Raw genomic sequence first — 23,506 nt, forward strand, 5'->3', positions numbered from 1 at the left:
CCAATGTGATGTAGAGAATGCGGGTTAGAATAATTGAACAGCCTCTTTAGAATGAAGGAAAGAGACTTTTCTCTTGATTTTTTTCTTTCGTGTTGAATCCTAAATTGTATGGTGGATAATGTGAGACCGTACTTGCTACCTGTAAGCTTGAGAGCCTGTGGGTGACAATGATGAAGGCCGAGAAAAAGAGAAAGAGGAAGAGCAAAAAATATATCAAGACAAAATCTTTATTATCCTAGTCAAAAGTTCAAGAATAAGAAGAACGAGAGCTCTGTTTGTAGAGCTTAAGCTAGAGAAAAAAAGAAAACTGGCACAATCTCTCTCTATTGAGACAGCATTTTGTCTTTTTTTGTCTTTTGTCTTCGTGTTATTGTATAATTCTCTTTTTTTTTTCTCTTTTCATATACTCTCCTACCCCCCCCCCCTCCCACCCCTATGTATAGGGTTTGGAGAGTTACAATAGCATTTGTTCAGATTTATGGAGGAATACTGTCAGCATATCATAGAGCTCCGTCGGTAGCACCGAGTAATGTGGATCTTCTAAGATCGACATTGAGTAGGAAACTAGTATGGTGTCGCCCCATCAAGGCAAGAGGGGGCATGTAATGTCCTTATGTGGGTCTTCTAAGATTGAGGTGACGTTAAGTAGGACGTCGATATGGTGTCGCCTCGTTGAGGCGAGAGAGGGAGAGTAACGTGTTGGCATGGATCTTTGAGTGTGGTGGCAATCCAATGGCAAGATATGTGCCTTTAGCTTGATTTTTTAGAATTATCGTATAGAAGGCTTCAATTTGACATAAATAAATAAAGATTTGTCCGACTAATAGAGGAACTTATGTGGTCGCTACTACCGAGGAGGGTGGTTGTCTGGAGGATAAGGCCTAAGGTGATCCATCATGCTCCAGTGATAAGCTCCTTCCCAACTCCTACGCAAGTCCCTCAAATAAACTGTCTTGGAGGAAGAGTGTGTCTAGTTCCACGCGACTTGAATGTAACGTGTAAGATACCTACGAGGAGTTACTTGCACAAGCAATCATTGTGTACATTTAGTTCATCAATTTATTCAACCATTTGAAAAGCCGAATAAATGAATCGTAAACCGAAGAAAAAGAGCATGAATAAATGCAAACTTAGTACACTAAATCTTATCGAATGATCTCATCATCGGGTTTCTCTATAAATACTAGCTTCGAGTCAAGAAGATACTGGCTTTAGTTTCCAACTTGATAGCCTTGCGTGAATTCAACAAGATGGATCTTTCCTCTCTTCTTAGCGTTCAAGCTTCCAAAAAAGATGCCTTTAAGAGAGCACATGTTGCCTTTCGTCTAAAGGCCTCGAATGTGGAGGAGATTGTGTCGAGTAGGTAGTTGTTGGGGACAAGCGAGTATCCATAGACTCAACGGAGCTTACCGCTAGTTCTCTGCTGAAGAGAACAAGTCTTGATGCTAGAGACTTGGTCTTCATTGAGGATGATCAATCATCTGGTCATATTGCAGAGTCAAATCTCGAGATAGGATGAGAAACCAAATCTTACTATAATTTGATGGCGATGCTCTTCTAACACTACTTCAAGCAAGGGTTAGATATATTTCCTCGAGAGAAAATTATACTGAAGCTAGCCACCCTCCACTATATGCCTGCCTAGCTAACTACAAATGTGTTCTCAGTTCTAACTGATGTTAAATGGATGTTTGACAGGTACCACATTAGTTAGTCAATGTAGTAGTTCCTCTCCATCATTCACATCCATCATTGGAGTGGCATTTGCTTTATATGAGGGTGGAAGAATCTCTTAAAGAGTCATCGAATATCCATCCTCCAATGAAGGATGGAATTATAGACATCACTTTATGAGTTATGCAAAGGGGTGGAGGATCCTATCCATTCATAATCAATATTTAAAAGGTAAAAATAAGAAATAGAGACATTATGACGTATTTAGGCGAGATACAATCCTCAAGATGAGTCAAGGGATAAGACACAATCTAAAAATAAAAACAAACTCATAAAATTATAGAAATTTCATAAATATGATATCCATTATATACAAAAAGTTAAAAAAAAATAAATAAAAATCTCCACCCTAAGAAGAAAACAAGAACCGATTAAATTAAATTTAATTAAAAATATAATAAAAAATTTTAAAATAATAGTGAAAAACACTTAAAAGAAAACTATATAATCAAATTAAAAAGTGAAAATAAAATTAGTTAAAATGAAAATTATAAAATAGATAAAAGAAAATAAAAATAAGCTAATTAAAAAAATAAATAGTTTAAAAATAGTACGAAAAGATAAACCTAAAAATTTGCCTTTTTATCTCCAAATATGTGTAAATTCTAAACCTTAAAACCTAAATCATATAATATATAATATATAAGTATTTTTTAAATAAATGTTAATTTGAGGCAATAGGCTCGTGCACATCAGTATGCCCAAAATGTAAAAAGTGTGAGCCTCGAAGCTCTTATTGGTGTCTTATAGTGAGATGAGCCTCTAGGTGGGCATCTAGAACACATTTTTAAAGAAGATTCATGACCTTGCCAACATAGAGGCTTTTAAATTGTGAGGCAAATCTATAAAACCGGAGAAGATGCTTGCTACCTAGGGCACATATGCTATTGCATAGTTGAAAATGAGAGACCCTAGGAACCGCATATTGGAGTTTGAGCGTGCTAATGACAACATTTATCATAGCTATATATTAAGAAGAAAGACAAGAAGAAAAAAGGCTTCAAGGCATTGCAGATCAAGGAGAGATCTACTAGCAGCAAAGCCAACCTTCGATGAGGAAGATGGCAGGTGGCTCTTGGAGCCTACGAAGGTTACTAGAAGAATACAAGGAGCACTCTGCATTGAAGGCACATGCTCAAGAAAAACTAAATATGACGAGCCTAAGAGAAAGAAATGAGAGAAAAGAAATCATGACTGATCTGGCTGTCGCAGGGACAAGCTAGGCCAACTCATCCACCAAACCTTCCTTCCAAATCAAATTTCCGGACCATGTTCGGAATGAGGCAGATGTAGAAAATACATCAGGAGAGATTTTCTCCGTTGAACGTGATACATTCCAAGGAAAATTCTAGGGGATCCATAGCAATGAGAAAGATGATATGGAAACAATACTGGTGCTTGCAACCTCTAGTTGAATCCTTTCCAACAGGGTAAGTTAAGATTCGTACAGTCTTACTGGGTTGTGATTTTGAGGCTCTCACCAATTTTGCACCATTCAAGTGACGTTGAACAAAGGACAAGCAACAAGAAGGACGAGCAGGATGAGCAGGGTGAGGAACAGGTCTTCAGTGGCCAAGGAGGTGGATCCATAGAAGGTTTTTGATGAGATGCTAAAAAGTTTCAGACCCCTCTTCTTGATTTTTTCTATGTCCATAGTATAATTGTATTGCATTGTTAATGTAAATGAAATTTATATAAATTTCTCTTACGTATTTACCATAATGGTACATAGAGGAGCATGTTTGAGATCGTTTTTTATGGGAGTTAGCCATGATTACGATAACTCTTGACAACAACTTAGACATTTATAAGAGTCATTATGGTATTGAAGATGTGGAGACCAGTCTGCAGGTGCAAGTCTGGACCATCCAATGAGCAAAGAAGCACAGATGCCCAGGATCCAACTTCAAAATACCCACCAATCTTTTCTTCATGTTGAGACAATTGAAAATATATAATAAAAAATGATAAAAGGTTGCCAAATAGTTACAAGATTTGGTAGGACAATGTATGGACAAAAGATTTTTAAGAAATTATGAGGAAAAATATATTGTATAATGTTAATGAGAAGGACAAATGGATGAATCCTATTCCATAGAGAGAACCATCAACAAAATTAACAAAAGGAAGAACTGTCTTGATAAAAAAAATTGTTGGTTACCTATCATATGAGAAGAAACATAAAAAATCTAATACTCAAAACATACTAGAATGAGCAATACAACAAAGCCATAGGAGGAAAAAAATATGAGATGCTAAAATGGTCAACTAAGAGTGTTGTAGATGACAATCATGGTGTGCTCTTAGGTAATGGTGATTGAATATGGAGTACTAATGGAGTTCATTTGAACAAGGTCAATGTTTAAAATATAATGAGATGTTAAAGGATCAAAACTTTTCTTAGCAATAATAAAATGACTGATTTGTCCTTTGATAGTGTTGTCAAGACCATGGCCATTGCGCCCACAATGACTATGACCACCCCTTGTTTCAATGAAAAGAGCAATATGATCATGATCAGAAAAAAGGTGGAGCTGGTAACTTAGTAACTAGGGTAAATCAGGAGAGCTCAATGGTAATGTTCGGGACATCAAAGTGTGCCATTAATTAAGCTTCAATTAATCATAGAGATAAATCATGAATGAAGATGTAAGAGGAACATTGCAACAAGAAACACCTGATATTGTTTCTGCAAGTAAAAAGGCAATATTGAATAGGTTCATCCTAATTTCCTTTCAAGGTAGTCCTAAATAAATTTATCAATTGGCAATCCATTGAAACGTGAACACTATGAACGCTAGTGGGTTCAAGATTGTCAAGCATCCATATGAGAACAACATCAAAAAATTGTCATTTGATGTATTTGGCAATATCCAATTGTTCAAGAAGCAGGGAAACAAGATAACTAAGTTTCTTATCAGATCCCATAGGGAAACATATGTCCCTAAACCACTCAAGATAGCGAAAAAGATAAGTATGGAAGATGCAGCAATTATGGATGAGGACTGCATCCTAAGGAAATGAGTAGAGAACGTCATGAGCAAACACCACCAAGAATAAAGAAAAGATAAGAAAAGGGTTTTAAATAATCATAGACGAAGGGGAAACATTAATACAAGATGAAAGTTATGCAGGGGTGTAGGCACAGGTAAGTTTGCGGCTAGAGCATGTGGGCACAAGCATGACAGGATATAGTGATATAGCACAAGATGTCATCCAAAAAAAAAATTCAAAGACATAGAACTACAAGTAAAATGAAAGCTCTTAAGTAGAATTTTATTTTTTTTTGTATGTCTTTGTTAATTTTAGAGAAATAGAGAGGGAAAAGGCTTAATTTAATTGCATAAAGCTCTCCCTATTTATAGATCTATATATGATATTTTAATAAGGAAACAAATAATTATAGAATAACGCATAATTGTACTAATATGATCCTTCCTAAATTAGCCATCCAAATATGGAAGGAAATTGGTGTTATCTAGGTGAGCCTTCCACGAATCCCCATGCTAGCCATGTGATCAAGAGGGAAGGGATAGTTGGGATGACATTTAACTGTCTTAAGTAGAATTTCTATTTTATGTGTATGTTAATTGGTGTAATAGACTATCTATTTGTGATTTGTAATTTGTGTTTGAAATTCTAATGTGAAAAGGTCATTCAAATCTTTTGAAATTTGAGTATTGAAAATTCAATATTTTGAAATTTGTCTTGTGATATCTTGGAGGGGTCATAAGAAGGGAATGTTACATTGAACTTAAATAGATTTGATGATTGAAAAATGAAAATAAATAAATAAATACTAATATTTTAGTTATTCCAGTTGACCTCCTCATTGAAAGAGGTGAATGGTTATACTTTTCCAAAAAATGTATAGGAAGGGGTGAAAATGAGTCAATCTGACTTGTGAGCCGGCTCAGGCTTGGCTTAATAAATGACTCATGAGCCAAGCTCGATAAACTAATGAGTCAAGCTTGAGCTAACTCTGACTCGACTCGTTAGATCGCGAGCTGGCTCTTTTAAAAAATATTAATATAAAATGCACTTAAAATATATTAGAATTTAGGATTTTAAGTACAAAGTTGTAAAAATGATGAGAAAATATATCTCATCGTCTTTACATCAAATAATTCTCTTTTTTTTTTTAATTTCTCGCTCATTTTATCATTATATTATAATAATTGCTTGAATCATATCATTTTTTATTTTTCATAATAAATGAGGTGGCTCATAAGCTAGCTTGAACTCATAGAATAAAGCTCAAGTTCAAGCTCGAACATGATTAATTAATCAAGCTTGTGCTCAAGCTCAAGCCAGGGGTCACTCAAGCTCTACTAGACTCATTTACACTCCTATGTGTAGCTACTCCTTTGCACCTCGTCAAATGGGTCAGTCCTAACTTAACCCTCCATTTTATTTTAGTTTAATTTCAAGCATTACAAAATATCTATAAATATTAAGTGAAGAATGAAAAGAAGTTATTATGTAAAAAAATTGGAGATCCATTCAAGAAGAGGAAACTTCTTTTTTTTTGGGGGGGGGAGGGGGGGGGGGGGGAGGAGCCCTTAGGGGGGGGGGAATGTAGCCCTTGTAATAGTCCAATAAAAACTCAGCATGCTACATGTCCTAAATATTAACCAAGAAAGAGCACTCCACGTCAAAAGGAAAAAGAGAAACAAATGCTTTCTTGAATGCAATCTGAAGAAAACAAAAAAAAACTTGCACAAAAGAGATCCTTAGGTGCAGTGACCTCAAGCATCAAGGGGAAACCCAGTATCAACGGTAAAACACAACTCAAAGAACTATAACATAACACAACTCAAAGAACTATAAGATGGCACATGAAACTATATTTTAAAATCACAGAGCATTGACAAGCTTTCAATGGAAATTTTGCATCATAGCATCCATCCTAAAAGCACTGAACTGCCGTAATCGCTCCATTGAATGTTTTCCCTATGGTGTAAGCCCAATAACAATAAAGTTCATGTTTTTTATAAGATTAGCAGAGAACAATTAAATTCCTCTAAAAAGAAAAAGAAAACAACAGAGTATATCTTCTTAAAAAACTGAGACACCATTCCGAGAAAAAAAAGTGCCACACAAATTCTCTCATTTTTAGAAAACAATGGAAAAACAAGACAAGTAAAGAGTGGCTTAAATGAAATGTAACTTTAACTAAGCTAGCCATCACTGCAAGCTTCAGAAATAAATAAGTAATGTGGACAGAGAATCGACAATAAAACTTAGGATGTAGAAGGAAGCAGCTTACTAGATGAAGTGATTGCTTATGGATACGTTGCAATGCATGTGTCCACCGTCTAATTACTTCAGCTAGATCAACAATTTGATGAACCCTTACACCCCTATCATCAGCCCTAGATAATATATCAGGATTCCCATGGATATGAGGATAATCAACTTTTTCATGACCATCATCAGTGGATGAAGATACTTCACTAGCACGAGCCGAGAGCAAATCTGGATACGAAACATGAGAACCTGATTCCATGGCTGCAAGTAAAGATGAACCCGATATGCGATACCTACCAATAAAAACATATTTCAAATAAACCAATAAAAAAACATAAGTTACTTTTAGAAAAAACTAATATCAACCTATGCTCACGATGTGCTATTAGATCCTCAATTGGACCTGAAGCAAGAACCTCATGTTGACCTGCAAACAAAAATATATGAGAATGTCAAGAAATTAAGAAAAGTTGAAAGAATCAAATGAATGCCCTTAAAGTCTAAATATCACTCGAGGGGAACTACTATTTTTACAAGCTAATAAAGTAAATCAAGAATATTTGAGAATGAATTTAAAATTGAAATCATCTAATAGCATGGACATTAATGCATATGTATCTGTGTAAGTATGCTTCTTCAAATACAAGGAAATATGATCTTCAGAATCAAAATATGCAACTTAATTTCATATCATCAGCATGCAAATTACAAAGATGGATATTTAAGCTATAATTTTCTAACAATGCTAGTCTTCAAGCAGCATAACCACCAAAAAGATGGATCAGGCTACAAAGGATCTCATGACCTTGGAGATTAAAACAATATATGCCTAAACATAAAATGAGTTTTGATAATAGTAGGTTTTAATCGTGAAAAAATAATATATATTGCTACTAATTGGTAAGAACCCAATCATAAGTATGGCGTATATACACTAGATAAAATATGCATGGGATCAACAAATATGTTGCCATGCATAGTACTGCAGACTGAGGTAAGTGGTGAAATCAGCTGATAAATATCAAAACCCAGACAAATAAAAGGTATATCATTCAAATTTAATACCTGCAACATTGTTAATAAGAATACTCAAAAACATGTACTCGCAATTTCCTCTAAAAAATGCCGAAGCAGTGAAGCACTTTGGAAGAAGCCTAACACAGTTCAATATGAGTATGTCCATAACAGTGATGAAAAAATGCAAAGAATTATTTCCTTGACTCAAACTTCTCTTTTGATTCCACATTTTCAAGCTATTCTTGTGCATTTAATTATGAACAAAATTTTACCAAATAGCAAATGACCGGATAAAAAGAAAAGTGTGTGCACAGGCATCTGAATCTGACAACACAGAGAATGGTCCAGATACTTCTCAAAAGTAAATTACAAAACTTACATAACTAAGAATTGCCATTTCAGTAGATTAATTTGCGTTGAAGTAAGCAAAAATCACATCTAATTATGATCAGCAAGCAAATATGCTTCATAGCTAAGGTGCATATAAGATAAACAATGTGATGCTAATTGATATATGTACTAAGAAACCAAATTCACCAAGCAAATAACTAGTTTAAATGCATAGAACTTACTCTTTCGAGATAGTAAAGACTCCCATAATCGAGTTGCTTTCGAAACCAAATGGGCATTCTGACTAGAACTAGAGATACGATCGTCCCATAATTCCCCATCCAATTTTGCTTTATTTCTCAAATCCTGCAGCTTTTCTAATTCTTGCTGCAAATATGCCTGAAGGAAGGTAATTGTGATGATCAAGAAATTGCTACTAGCAGATGCTATGGGCAAAAATTGAAGAACGTAGGACAACGAAGAATCAAACGCCATGATAAGAAAAAAGGAAGACACCATAAGAATAAAGGCACATATAAAAAGGCGTATAGAGTGCCATGAGTATCAATTTTATGGACACAGAAACAAAAGGGTATGTTTCGTAAGTTGAAGTTTATAAAAATACACATGATCTCTCGATAACAAAAAATAGTAGTTATGAAATAGCAAATTATTTTCTATCATAGCAAGATTATATCAATGATCAATATTAACTTTGACTATTTTTTTATTGGATTTGGAGATATAAAATATATTCAAAGTGAGGCATCTTCATTTATGATAATTGTAGACAGCATAGTTTGGCTAGGTGAGACATCTTATGAAGTACGTGATATGTTCAAGGCATCTTCATTTAAGATAATTGTTTCGGCTAGGTGAGACAACTTCTGAAATACGCAATATGTTATAACAATTAAGAAATATCTTTAAAGAGGATGCTAGGAATAGTAGAAAAATACTGAAATACATGCATTTTTAATGGATATGAAAATGATAATTATCAATCAATAGCTAGAAGATAAAGAGATGGTTACAAAAGAACGGTTTGAGCATCTTACCTCAATTATATAAAAGAATATGGATATAGATTATGGAATAACTACTAGACTTAAATATGGGTAATTATACACAAACTTTATAAACCTTAAATTAGACTAGATATGTTATACAGATTCATGTGGTCGTCAACAAAGAGATTATTGATAGTCAAGTTGAATAATAAAAATGAGACAAGTAAGATGTGATAAAATGGAGAATGGAGTGAAATGATCATATCAAGCAAACGATGAATTGGTGGAAATAGCATAAATTGTTGATGGGTAGAGAAAAATAGATTTATTTGAATTGAGAATGTACAACCAAAGATAGAAAGTAGATAAAATTAATATGAATAGATCTAGAAGAAAAAGGGGTAAATCAAATGTTAAAAGAAATTGTGCAAGAAAATACTTGCGTAAATAGAGTCACACTGCAGATAGCACTCAATATGAATGAATGAAGGAGGATCCATAAAAATAGCATTAGATGGTTTGGATAAAATTGATGATGATCATATACTTCGTAAGAAAAATCTAGAAGATGAAAAGTAAGATAAAAAGTTGAGGTATTAAAAAAGGCTAAGTACCTCTTCTGCACAAAGAGCACGGAATTCAGCAGTCATTTCATTAGCTAAGTTAGACCAAGTAGCTTGCCTATGTACAGCAATATTTGCGTTTTTCAGGAACTTTCTTCTCTCAACTGCGATCCTTGCCTGCGATGCATGAAAGATCCACATAAATATGTAAATATTAAAAATGCAACTTGAAATTTTGATTATATTGTGCTCAAAAAAGAAATGGAGCAAAAATAACAGATCTTTCACATTCAGGATATAGAAAAGCAAAATAAACACAAGCAAGATATCAAAGAATTTAACTGAAGGGAAGAGCAAAATCGTTAAAAAGCCATTCACAAAGCTCAATTAGGTCTTGAAATGGATCAATAGAACAAAAGTACATCATTACTCAAATGGAAAAAAAAAAGGGAAGAACAAAAGTGAGAAATAATGACTGCATGCTAATAGTTTGAATACCTTGGTTACAGGAAGTAATGCAGCAGCATGAAGATAAGAAGAATCCGTGAGTGAAGCAGGAAGTGGATTAGAAGCTACATCAGCAGCAAATGTGCGACTGTGAACCTCCCGCAATGCATGCACAGAAAGCTGCCATAACAGCTCAACGAACCTGCTTTGCAGTAAATATAAGATGAGAGCTACTATGATCAACAACCTAAGAAAGATAACAGGAATGAGAAGATGCAGAGCTAAGGGCTGCAACGCTAATTTAAAGGAAACCTGCAAGTTAGATGAAAATAATTTTTGCTACAAAAGAAACTAGAACTAAAGAAATAATCATATAAGGAAAAAAATTTACAACTAATAGGATAAATTAGATACTGAATTCTACAACGACCTTAAAATGCATCCCAGTAGGCATCAAATACATATATGAAAAGACAATCCGAATTATCTCACACGTACATGCTAACTTATATAAAAACATACTTAGGCCATGAATCAACAACAACACAGGAAATAGCCTTTAGTCAGAAGAAAAGAATGACTGAAATTTCGTATATGCACGTACAAAAATAAGCCGCATCACAAACAGCACAAAAGTAAATTTTGGAAACTTAGAATAAAGTACTCACATAATGACATCGCACAAGAAACATAAAATTTTCAATGAAATATGAAATATAAATTTTGCACAGCAAAAGGCCAACAAATGTTGCTCATACGTAAATGATCCTTATCATGTATGACATATAAAGACAAAAGCTATGCTTTAAAAATAAATTGTTACTTTAATATTATTACATATGCCAAAATTTGGCCTATGAATTGAGGAAAAATAGCTGATGCATTATATCATTGATATATCATCAAAAAATTATCTTGATCAAACACGAATCTCGAGGCAAAATCAGATCGAAAGTTTCAAAAATTAAATCTGCGATCATCTGAACTCCGATTTTAGCAAACTTACAGTCGAACTGAACATCTCGGAAATACAAACCCAACGACACCAAATTCAACTCAATCCGAGACCAATTGGGTTCGAATCGAAGACCCGAAGAGCTGTTGGAAGGTTCAAACCACAATTTGGATTACCAAACAATTTCAAAACATGACATGCTTATAGTTGAATCAAGCGGCTCGACGAGACGAATCCAACGAGCCCAATATCGCCGAATTCCGATATCATTAAGACCTTCAAATGTCTGACGAACGGTCCACGATTAAGGGATCCTCCTATTTACGGGTCATGTCATTCTCAGAAAACTATAAATAGCCCATCATTTCTCTTAAGAGGGGACCAAAGCAAGAAAAGAGGAGAAGAGAAGAAGAGGAGGGAAGAAGCTCCTCCTCGACCACCATCGGAGCTCCACTTGACTTTCAAGTGACGCTGGAGTTCCACCCGACTTTCAAGTGACATCGGATTTCCGCCCGACTTTCAAGTGACATCGGAGTTCCGCCCGACTTTCAAGTGATGCCGGAGTTCCGCCAAATTTTCAAGTGACGCCAGAGTTCCATCGAACCTCCAAGTAACATTAGAACTCTCTCCGACAAATAACGGACACCTGTTTTCTGATACCAGCATTATGATATCCGTGTGCAACTGAATTTCAACCTGGGAGTTGATTATTGTAATCTGTTCGTCCTAAATTTTAAGGACGAGTCAGCCACTTGTAACTCAAGCAAACACTAGTGGAATTCTTTCAACTGGGCGTGGCCCCGTGGCTTTTTCCCTTTCCAGGGCTTTCCACATAAAAATTCTTGTGTTTTATATATTTTCTGTTTGTGTGTTGGATATCCATACAACGCTGAGACGAAAAATTCTAACTCTATCGCCGCGTATATTCTAGCCCGCAACAATCATAGATCAAATTAAATTTTTAATTGAACTAATCAGATAATGACTTAAAAACCTAGATAGAAAGTCAGCTTTATGAATAAGATGAGTGGATGCAACCAAAAAGGCCCTTTGTGGTTGCAAAGAAATCTGTAGATCATAGGAAGCAGAAATGTAGACATTCAAAGCAAATAAAAGAGAGGTAAGATTGATTCCATCAAAATTTACTCCATGAAATTAGATTAATTTCACATACCAAAATTGCAGTAACTAATAGAAATAGAAAAATAATAAAAAAATAAAATGAATAGGCCTTTCTTTTAAAAGCCTAAGGGAACAACTAACAAAGGCCAGAGGTCAAGTCATCAGCTGAAGGGATGGTCCAAGCCAAGCTCACCACAACCGTCCATGTTGATGTAGCAAAGGTAAGGGAGATTAAAGTAAGAAAAGAAAGAATGGATAGCATTGATGTGGCTGAATGGATGGTCTTCTACATAAGTACTTCATGAACAAAATCTTTTTTATGTTTTCCTACATTTTCATGTGTTTCTCATATAATCATTTTATTTCATGCGGTCAAGTTATTCCTCTTTGATTAAAGTTGTAAGTGGAAGAAAAAAGAGAATAGATATATGCATGCTAGAACAACTTATTGCCACCTTGCATGAAAATTTTAATGCTAGTCATGCATTTTTTAATAGGGCAGCCACATCAAGGGTAATTTTATCATTTGCATAAAGCCTTGGATGGCCATGACAGTGAGAATGACATAAGTAGCTTCTCCATGAAGATTTGTAGTGGACTTAAAGTACGTTCTACATGTAGATTTAGAGTGAATTTGAGATAGTTTCTTCATAAGGACATAGAATGAACTTGACGTAGTTTCACCAAGAAGAATTGTAATTTTATACCATTAATATGAGGAGAAGAAAGATTAAAGATCTAATAGTTCATATTTCATATTTTATTTATTTATTTTGTGCCATGACACATGTATATGTTTTTTATATTCATATATAACCTATTATATTCCTAAGTATTTTCATATTCTTCTTAAGGATCATGTTTGTAAGAACTTATAAATAATTATGAAATTTAGGTTGTAAGGACCGTATTCTGAAATATAAAACATATTTGGAGAAGAGTTTCTTCTTTTTATGGGGTATGCTTGTTGATAACTCTTTGATCCTTGATTTGTTGACTTAGATCAACCATCCTTTAATGAGAAGTTTGTGTTCATTTCATTTCTTTATTTTGCTACGTTTCTTTTACCCTTTCACTTATCCATATTCCCTTTAAATGATGCTTATAAGACAGTTGTTAAAATTGCTATATCCATTGGTTTGCAAATATTTAAATCATTCTTAAAATTCACCAAAAAACCAAAAGCAGGCATTAATAAATGTGCTACCATTCCTTTAGTCAAACCAGAATCAGCACACTTTCAAGGGAGGATTTTAAACCTTCATGAATTCATAACAGAACTGATTGGAGATGTTTTAGTTATTAATTTCTTTCTTGTGAAAAAAAAAAATGAGTTTAGAAGATTGCATGATGACAAAATTTGAATTAAAACAAAACCCTGAGTCAAAAACTAAGCCTACGCGTGAGCAAACTGATTTTATTTTACAATCCAAATATGATGATGCATCTGCAACATCTGCATGTTGGCATATGAATCAAACAGACAAAAATGTTGATTGCTTATAATAACTGTGCCCTTGATTTTGATACTTCGGTTCATGATGATTATCAAAGACAATATTGTATACTTTAAATTGATCAATACTAGGTATTGATCTTGCTAGCTTTCCTAGAACGATAAACCTTGCAATCACTATGTTACCATGAAAGCATTATTTTATGTCCATCCGGTATCATGATTCTCACAGAAGTCTTATGGATATTGGGCTTTTATATCTACTGATTGATTACAAGTTTAGTTTTACAATTAAGCTAATCTTAATTGGCTGAGATGCCCTCGAATCTATGCTCTTGTTTGTTGGTTCTCCACAAGTTAAGTTGTGTTCGCATAAGTTGTTCTCAAACCATGGGCATCATCATTGAGGATGATTACTGCCATTATTCAAGTGCTGCCAGCTCCACCAGATCCCTCGAAAAAATTCTCAAGGATCTTCAAATTGCACATGAGCCAACTCCATTGCCTCCTCCATGTCATCCATTCAAACTCTTCCGGATAGATTTCTTTACTAGTCTAGCGAATTGATGTTGTACAAATCAGCTAGTTTAGCTCCGAAAAATTAGACTTTCATAAGCCAACCAAAAGTAGTAAAACTTAAAAAATAAAAATAAAAAATAAAAACTACCAGTTTTTAAGGCCTTTTAGGCCCTTTCTTGTGCCAAAATTTGGATATTCATTTTTTATGTAATAAAAGTTAAAGATGAGATTATTCTTATTTTAGGTTATTGAATAAGAACTTTATACCCCAATCCTTAAGATTTGTTTCTTTACAAATAAGGTTTAATTGAGTGGCCTTTATATAGATTGAATGAAAGAATGAATTTTCTAGGCTAAGTTGGTACTTTCTCCTTTGCTCAAGTAATGTATGCAGAGTTTACTTCAACAACTTACGTGCATGAAGTTCTCTTCTTTTATCTTCTATTCATAATTTCACTTTTGTCTTCCACCTCCATTAATTTGATATCACAGCATCCTTTCAATCATCCCTCCTACACCAAATTTAGGTTAAATAAATGCCATCAGAATACTCAATGCATGCTTCGGCAATAATTAATTTGGATGATTCTTTATATTAAACAAATTATTGAAAAATTAAAGTTATGTTTATTCATAATATTACATATTTGTAGTTTAATGTTAGATTTAACAACTTATGTGCAAATACATGCAATACACTTGCATGCTTGTTGAATGCTTGACACGAATGATGAGGACCATGAAACCTAAATTGATGAGAATAGTTATACATTGCATTACAAAAATCGCTAAAGAATGTATAGTTACAAGGAAGTTAAATCTGTGTAGGTTGTCGATTCAAACATGAGATTTGTAGACGACCATGCTTACAGAATTTGTTATTCAAAGATGTTATCCTAACCACAAGGATATATGCTCAAATTTTGATATGAGGAAGCAGTGCTCATCAAAAAGTTAAGATCCTCATTCTGCTTCTAAGAGCTCACTAACTCTAAGACATGCCAAAATTCCTAGTGTACTTCTCATGATGGCTTGTTTATTGTTAATTTATGATTACATATAATGTGAGGCAAAATGTAAGAGATAGCTAAGAAAATGAAATGATAACTAAGTAAATACTCATCATTAAAATATGTTATTAATTTTGATATAGATTTTGATGTTATACTAACGACCATTGGAAAGTTAAGAGGCTTTTCCATGACTTCAAGACAGAGGAATTGAGTTGTATTTGTGGAATCTACGCACGTCAATAGAATGCAAGTCATTTGTGATCATTGTAAAGCACGCGAACATGCTTCAGATAGACTTATTTCCATTCATCTTAAGAAGTTTGTACTTTTGCAAAAGAATTCTAATTATAGATTTTTATCTCACTCACGCCTTCGTATGTGATGATCCACTGGTCTGAAAATTTTCTCAGAGCGGTTATCTTTAAATAATTAAGTTTTAGCATATAATATAAACTAGTAATCAAAATTGCATTTAATTAATCAAGTTCCAACTCAGTAAAGAACCATTTCGATATAGGCTTTGAAATTTCATTCTCATCTTCATATATTTTCATAGTTGCTTGTAAATACATAAAATAGGATTCCAAATGTGCATAACATTGGATTGCAAATATATGAATATTTATTTTTTTTTAATAATTAAATATGACAAGTTCAAAAAAAAAAGTTGTCTATAGTGGATCTCATTTCAGGCTATGTTACACAAGAAAATATGTGTGCCATTTGTGTGTGGAGCAACTCTTGGTTGTTACGATGAAAAAGAGCCTAGATTAATTCCAATTGATAGCTGTAAAACCCCTCCGAAACTAATTTTTTTTAGTGCTGTTAGTCCGGACGAACTGGCCTTAGTACGGGACGAACTGAAAAAAATTATGAAGAAATCTGTATGGTTCGTCTGGATGAACCTGTAAGGGTCGGGACGAACCTGTAAGGGTCGGGACGAACCTGTAAGGGTCGGGACGAACCTGTAAGGGTCGGGACGAACCTGTAAGGGTCGGGACGAACCTGTAAGTGTCGAGACCAACTGTCGGGACGAACTGAACAGAGAGCATCGTCCAGGGACGAAACAAATGGGAATTAATTTTCGTCTATACGATTTGTGTCCAGAGAAGTTCGTCCCGGGACGATTAGGACATCGTCCTGGACGATCCTGCTTGATAAATTGAGGATTTGAGATATTTTTGAAGAGAGAAAAGAAAGCTGGAGAGAAAGAGAAGGAAAGAGAAAGAAGAGGCTTGATTTCGGAGGCCACGGAGCGATTTTCATCCGACGACGCAGTTGAAAGAATTGTTCGTCTCGCAGTAAGGAATCTGAATTCTATTTCTGATTTCGAAGATTTCGAGTTTTGGTATTTTTCTACTCAGTTTTGTCTTTCCGTTACCGAAAAACGCGCATAATTTTGTAATGATGAAAGTTTTACCGCACAACTTTTGATATGTTTCTGATATGATATTTCTGCACGATTTGAGTATTTTCTGTAAAGTTTCTACCGGTTATTTTGAGTTCTGTGCGATTTTTATCGAATAGAAAATTATCAGGATGTTGGAAAATGTTGCTTCAGTACAAGTAAAGCTTTGTAAAGTTGTTTTATTCGATTTCTGGTAATTTGGTATTTTTCAGGAACTGTGCATTTTTGCAACGACTTCTGTCTACTATACGATATTTTCAGGGGTTTTCGACATTGAGTTAGATTGTGTTTATTGATCGCAATACCTTGTGGTTATGCATACGAATGTGAATATGTGATTGATATATTGTTACTTTACTGAAAGACAAGTGAAGACTGGTTGAACCGTTGGTTGGAGATTATCAGTCGACGAGCACAGAGTGACGACTCTTATTAAGCCAATGGATATGGATATGGATATGGATATAACGACACAACTCTACATCGATATTTGAAAAACACTTTAATAGCTAGTGATTGTACTTGTCGAGTAAGACTATGGTATTGAATGGCTTGTGTAAGTACTGTTCTTATGATCTCATTATGGGTTTATTGATTACTGTATGCATTTATTTATACCGACGGATTTATTAATTTTATTGATTTTGAATGGATTTATAGACTTCTTGATATCGACGGATTTAATGTATTGGATTGATTTCGTGACGAATGGATTTACTAATGGATTTACGAGTTTATAGTTATTGTACGTGTCACTGTACATAGATACTGATATTGATATTATATTGCATTGATACTATGGACATGGATACTATTGATTCATTGATATCGATTCATTGATACTATCGCTTCATTGATACACCGTATTGAACTGCTGCTTGTGATTCATTAATCAATATGGAATAGGTTTTATTGTATTGATTTGATTTCAACCGTTCTTACAATGTATTTATTTGATCGTTTTATGTGATTTCATATTGATTGATATTATCGACCGGAATTGATTTCTTTATTGATCTGTTTGATTATATTGATATAATTGGGTGATGTTCGTTTACTAAGGATTTATCGTTACTGTACGGATTTACTGTTACTGCACTATTTCACTGTTATAGCATAATCGTTCATGTCGTCATTGGATTGTTACTGATATTGATACATACGCAGCTATTACTGATTCACTGTACTGACATTTTACACGTGATATAGTTTACTGGATTGCATATGATTTTTTGAGCAAGTGATATTGAATAACTGGAATTGCAAGTGTATGTTTTGATACGATTCAACTACATTTATTTGACTGATGTTATAGATAAAACGACTACTGTAGAGATTTGACTCAAGTACTGATTCATTGAGCTTTATGGGATTTTCTACTGTTCACTGATTCTAGCACTGCTGATTTTGGATTCTATTGTTTATGCATTGATTTATGTTTCTGTACTGATTTCCGTATCTGCATAGATTCAATGATCATGTGCAAGTGTCTGTTATTGATTGACTGATTGACATGCATATTATTTCAGTATCGTTCTTTGATTTCAGTTATAGGCTTTGGTGACCTGATGGGCTTTTTGAAGCTCATTATATGTGGTTAACAATTTCAAGTCAGAGCAAGGGAGCAAGAAGTGATGGTTGATCAAGACTGTCGACGAATCCTTTCACTATGGATGCCTGGGGCGTCACAATAGCTGTAACATAATTCATAAAGAAGCGAATTAGGTTTATAAAACTTTTAACAAAATAAAAATTCAAACAATATGATTGAGATGAAAAAAAAATCATAATGGAAAATGAAGAATGGAAAAAGACAGTGAGAACAAGACATAACAAACAATTTTTATATAGTTAGGCATGACATGGCAACACAAAAGCATGCTCTTGCTCAGCATTTCATCACCCATCACACTTTCTCCTGCTAGCTAGCAGTGAAAAGTTGTAGTATGTCTTCGAGAGGAAGAGTACCCTGACCTTAATTCCATGTAAATGAACCTCTCTAAATCTCTTCCACAAGGATAAGAAACTACTAGAAAGTTCCCAGATTAAAGAACAAAACAAATAGAATAAACAAAAAGTTCTACACTAAGTAAATGTGATGATTTGTGTGGCATATAGACATTGATTTCATTTTAACATCAAATGCTCAAACTCCTTGTAATACCCCAAATTTAAGCAATGGCTCCTGTCATGCAGTCACTCCTGAATTTAAGACAACGGATTTTGTTCCATCATATGTTTCTCCCGTCGTATGTGTTGCGGAAGCTGAAGGGAGGAAAACGAAGACGACGAAGGGGGTCAATCGTTCGCGTCACTCACAATTGCAGAAGCCGAACAAGTGAGCCATAAGGACGAAAATTGTTCCGTTGTTTGGAGGCGTTTTGATTTGTTGGAGAGATATGGGAGACAAAGAGGATGAAACAAATGGAAGATAGAGCATCATCATGGAAACTGAAGGGATAACTGTTTTGTCGCTTGGTTTTTGAAGGCGGATGGAGTTTTCCTCCATAAAAATTTGAGAGGGGAGACAGAGAAGACCAAGATAGAGAACAAAAACACGAGTTTTCCTCCTAAAATTTTATTTTAAGGTTTAGAGTTTAAGTACTTAATTAAAGAAGGACGTTAATTTTTAAAATTTTTATTTTAGAAATTAATAATACGATAAGATAAATTAACATTTAAATGAGATATTATGATATTTAAATAAGATATGGACTCTAATTGGAAATGTTAATTAAGAGAATTAATTATACAAATAATGAATTGAATTATTAGTGATAATTAACATATTAATAAAAAAAGAATAAAAGTTTAGTAAAAGTAAATTTCAAATATGATAACAAGGAAAATATTATTTAAATAAATATATATAGAGAATGAGAGAAAAAAATTTTAAATTCAATTATAAATAAAATTTTAATTAGTGAATTAACTTATTAGTTTGTTAAGTAAAAAAATTTTAATTAATAAGAGAAGAAATTTTAAAATATTAAGCCTGAGAATTTACAAGCGATCTATAATTTAAAATTTTGTCAATAAGAATATCTTTTATATAGGTGATAAATCTATTGACTTCGAAGTAATGAGTACAAGTGAAGCAGCACGATACCTAAGTTTAAGGTGAGTACTCACGTCTTTTTAATTACATTTATGATTTTATTCTATCTTAAAATAAATGCATCAAAAGAGAGTGATACATGTTTATTAAGTTTTCATTGCAAGCTATATCATGATTTATCTTTCTTGTATCCAATGATTAGTTATTTTGAATTAGATGAAAATTAATATGTTGTGTCACACATTATCATACAAAAGTAATGAAATGTTATATGAATAAAAAGAATAGATAGATATGTTTGTATGTGCATAATTGATTAATGGATCACATCTCCTTATGGTACTAGCTGTGGATGTCATGTATCGCGCGTAAATAAAATATGTTATGAAAAATGAAGTACCTTCATTGGAACTATTTTAGATGGTCTCATATGACAATTGTATTATTTATAAAAAGGATAAAGATGTGACATGTATAGATATGCATAACATTAACAATCATATTTAAAATAAATTTTAAATAGAATTACATTATGTTTGAAATGAGCATACATATTATTCTCAATAATTTGTATTACTGTAATTTAGAAGCATGATATACTCACTGAGTTGTGACTCATTTTTTATTTACAAAAATACATTCAAAAGTATTATTCGATTAATTTAAAATGAGTAGAAGATGAGAGAATATATATCATACGCTTCGAGAAAAAGGTATTTATAACATTTACTTTTAAAATTTTGGGGTTTTAATGACTCTTTCAACATATTGAAAATAGTTAGTAGTTAAACATTTAATCAACTATTCGACCGTCTATTCCCGTCTGATTAATTCAAGCCTCCAGGTCAGGTCGTGACACTCCTATCCTTGGAAAAGCAACGAAATGAACTCATGAAGGATGTCGTAATAGATTTTTGGTAGATTCCAAAAGAACTCTAAAAATGTTTGGTAGATTCTAAGGATGAGATATCTAAAGGCAAGCAAAGTTCAAAAGATTGAACCAAAATTCTTTGGCCTAGCTTAGCCATTTTAGAATTTACTTAATCTAAAATGTCTATAATTTCTATCCATTGCCTACAATTCAAAGACCTAAAAAGAAAGGAAGAGGTAGACCTAAAAAGACTTGGTTATAGAATATTAGAAAAAAAACTTTTTTATTACATTTAAAATAAAATTTGACTCTTAACAAGATACAATAAAGAAAAAGGATTCATACAGCTGACCCCACGTAATGGGATAAAGGCTTGATGTTGTTGTTGTTATACCTACCAAGCAAAGACTCTGCAAAGTCTCACAAAGTTGGTTGAGCCAAACAAATCAAAATATGAGTAGTCCGCAAACCTCATCCCCAAAAACACCTCTATGGATGTCAATTTGTAATTGAATGTTATGGATGTTTCCTTTCGATGATATTTGACCCAATCCCTATTTAAAAACTGATGATTTCTAAACATTGCCTAAAGTATTGAAATCTGAAAATTATTTAGTCACTATTTTAATCAAGAGTGTTATCAAGAGCTTCTCTTGCGATATAATTAACCATAAAGGCCTATCTTTATAAGGAACTTAGAATCCTAGCGTAAAATAAATCTTATTTTAGCTCTCTAAGGTAGGGGAGGAAAGTTTTATGAAAACATAGACAATTTATTCAAAAAACATTTTATTTTTTGAAAGCAATTGTATAATATCATTTCTATTTTTCAAGATGGTATATATGATAGATTTGATTATAAAAATGGAGAGCCTTATTTTTATTTTTGAATCGATGGTAAAACACCATATCTGCTTTTCGAGATGGTATGTTATTTTCTATATAGTATTTGATTATAAAAATATAAATTTTGAATCGCATGACATTTATTTTCTCCCACATCATTGGTCAAGCTAGAAGCAAACACAAACAAGCTTTGTTGAAGCCAAAGAATTTGGGAGTGATACCATTTGTGGATGTGGATTTATTTAGAATGTAGTACGGTTGTTTCCATTCAATTTGTTTTCAACCCATTAGGTCCATTAGGTTCTTATATCAGTGATTTTGACCTAATGGCACTCGACAATAAATATGCGTTGACAAGCCCTGTACCTTGAACATGCTTTGGTTTCTAGAACGCCATTCAACTCTCCTTAGAATTCACACCTTATACTTAATAGTTAGGTATAAGAATATAAGCTACTAAAATGGTCTAGGATTGTATGAATAATTTAGGATTCCACCAAGCACTACCTATTACAAGTGGTATTTTTTTTTAATAATATGGGAAGGCATAAGGAATTGAGGGATTATAAACTAGGATGATATTAATGAATTGCAATAGAGATATGGTAGTAGACCAATGCACTCTAAAAACTCATAAATCAACAAGTTAGTTATTTGCTTTTCCCTTACTTGAATTGAAGTTTTTAGAGGTTGGAGTTTCCCAAGAGAATATTACACTTAAAGTTAATTACAAATTGGGTGATACTAAAAAAACTGTGAATTAAAGAATCTTTCTCGTGTTCTAGCTGTGTTTGTTTAATAGAGATTTATCTATTCTAATAAAGAATAAAAGACTACAGATAAGCAATAAGTCGAAGTCAATGAGCACTAACCATAATCAAATAGGCCATCATATATGTGATGATGTATAAACCTAAGGAATACTAAAGCTCAAATGAGTGATGCGGATAGCTGGTGATATGGATGAGCTCTTAGGATTAAAAGAAAGATGGTTATAGGATTATGATCAAAACAACATCTGTCTTAAGTATGAAGAAATCCTTCTTCCAATAAAAATCTCAATAATTAATTTTAAAAAGGTAATTCTTGCATTTAGACATTTAAGAGAATGAAATTCCATAATGACAACTTCAAAGATGATGGGACTCATATTATGGAATAAAAGTCTTACTTCGGGTAACTTAGGGTATAAAAGTCTAACTTAAAGAATAGGAAGGAATAAGTTAAGGTGAAGACTAGCTTAATGGAAAGGCATCTAACTTAATAGATAGGCTAACTAACCTAGAGGATAGGAGTCTAACCTAAGAAAAAAGATATTTAATTCTAAGGATTAGGAAAGATTGACTTAACGAAGAGGATGTATAAGCTAGGGGAGTCAATGGTAAGGACATCTCTTGTCAAGATATTATAGTTGTTGTCATATATCTTAATAAACTTAGACAGAGAAGATGATAAACCTTTATTAAGCAGGAGGATCCTTGTCAACAATCATTAGGAGACCTCATAAGCCTGGAGGCATGCAATAACACTTCATAATAAATGAATTGAGTCATATCATGCACTTAAGATACACCCAACATGTGTCGAAGATGTCATCTAAGAGTCTAATTAAAAGAAATAAAATATTAAAATGAGCATGGGTGCCCAAAACAAGAATTATGAATAATAATATTAATTTAAAAGTATGTTGCATAAATGACTTAAATTAAACCATTTCCACCATTTTATTTGAAAATATATTATTTTAAAAACTTAACTAACACTTTTGTTGCAAGGTCCCAAGCCCTACATGAAAAAAATGGAGGGCTATGTTTGATTCCCTTTAAGTCAATTAGCTAACTTGGGCATGCTTTTAGCCAAATAAGCCATTATAGGCTATGCCATAAATAAGGATAAACAATAATTCT

The 23,506-nt window shown here is 33.3% G+C and overlaps 1 protein-coding gene across 1 annotated transcript in view; it reads right to left on the reverse strand.

Moving 5' to 3' along the window:
* Positions 1-23,506, reverse strand: part of LOC110112346 (AUGMIN subunit 6) — a 44,551-nt gene that overhangs the window by 19,329 nt on the left and 1,716 nt on the right. Inside the window, exons 4-8 of the mRNA XM_020844541.2 lie at positions 10,403-10,553; positions 9,956-10,081; positions 8,574-8,730; positions 7,351-7,411; positions 7,004-7,277 (exon numbers count right to left, since the gene is read on the reverse strand). Coding sequence (XP_020700200.1) covers positions 7,004-7,277; positions 7,351-7,411; positions 8,574-8,730; positions 9,956-10,081; positions 10,403-10,553 — 769 coding nt within the window. The remainder of the gene's footprint in view (positions 1-7,003; positions 7,278-7,350; positions 7,412-8,573; positions 8,731-9,955; positions 10,082-10,402; positions 10,554-23,506) is intronic.

This window comes from Dendrobium catenatum, unplaced genomic scaffold (assembly GCF_001605985.2).
Source record: "Dendrobium catenatum unplaced genomic scaffold, ASM160598v2 fragScaff_scaffold_1375, whole genome shotgun sequence".
Lineage (NCBI taxonomy): Eukaryota > Viridiplantae > Streptophyta > Magnoliopsida > Asparagales > Orchidaceae > Dendrobium > Dendrobium catenatum.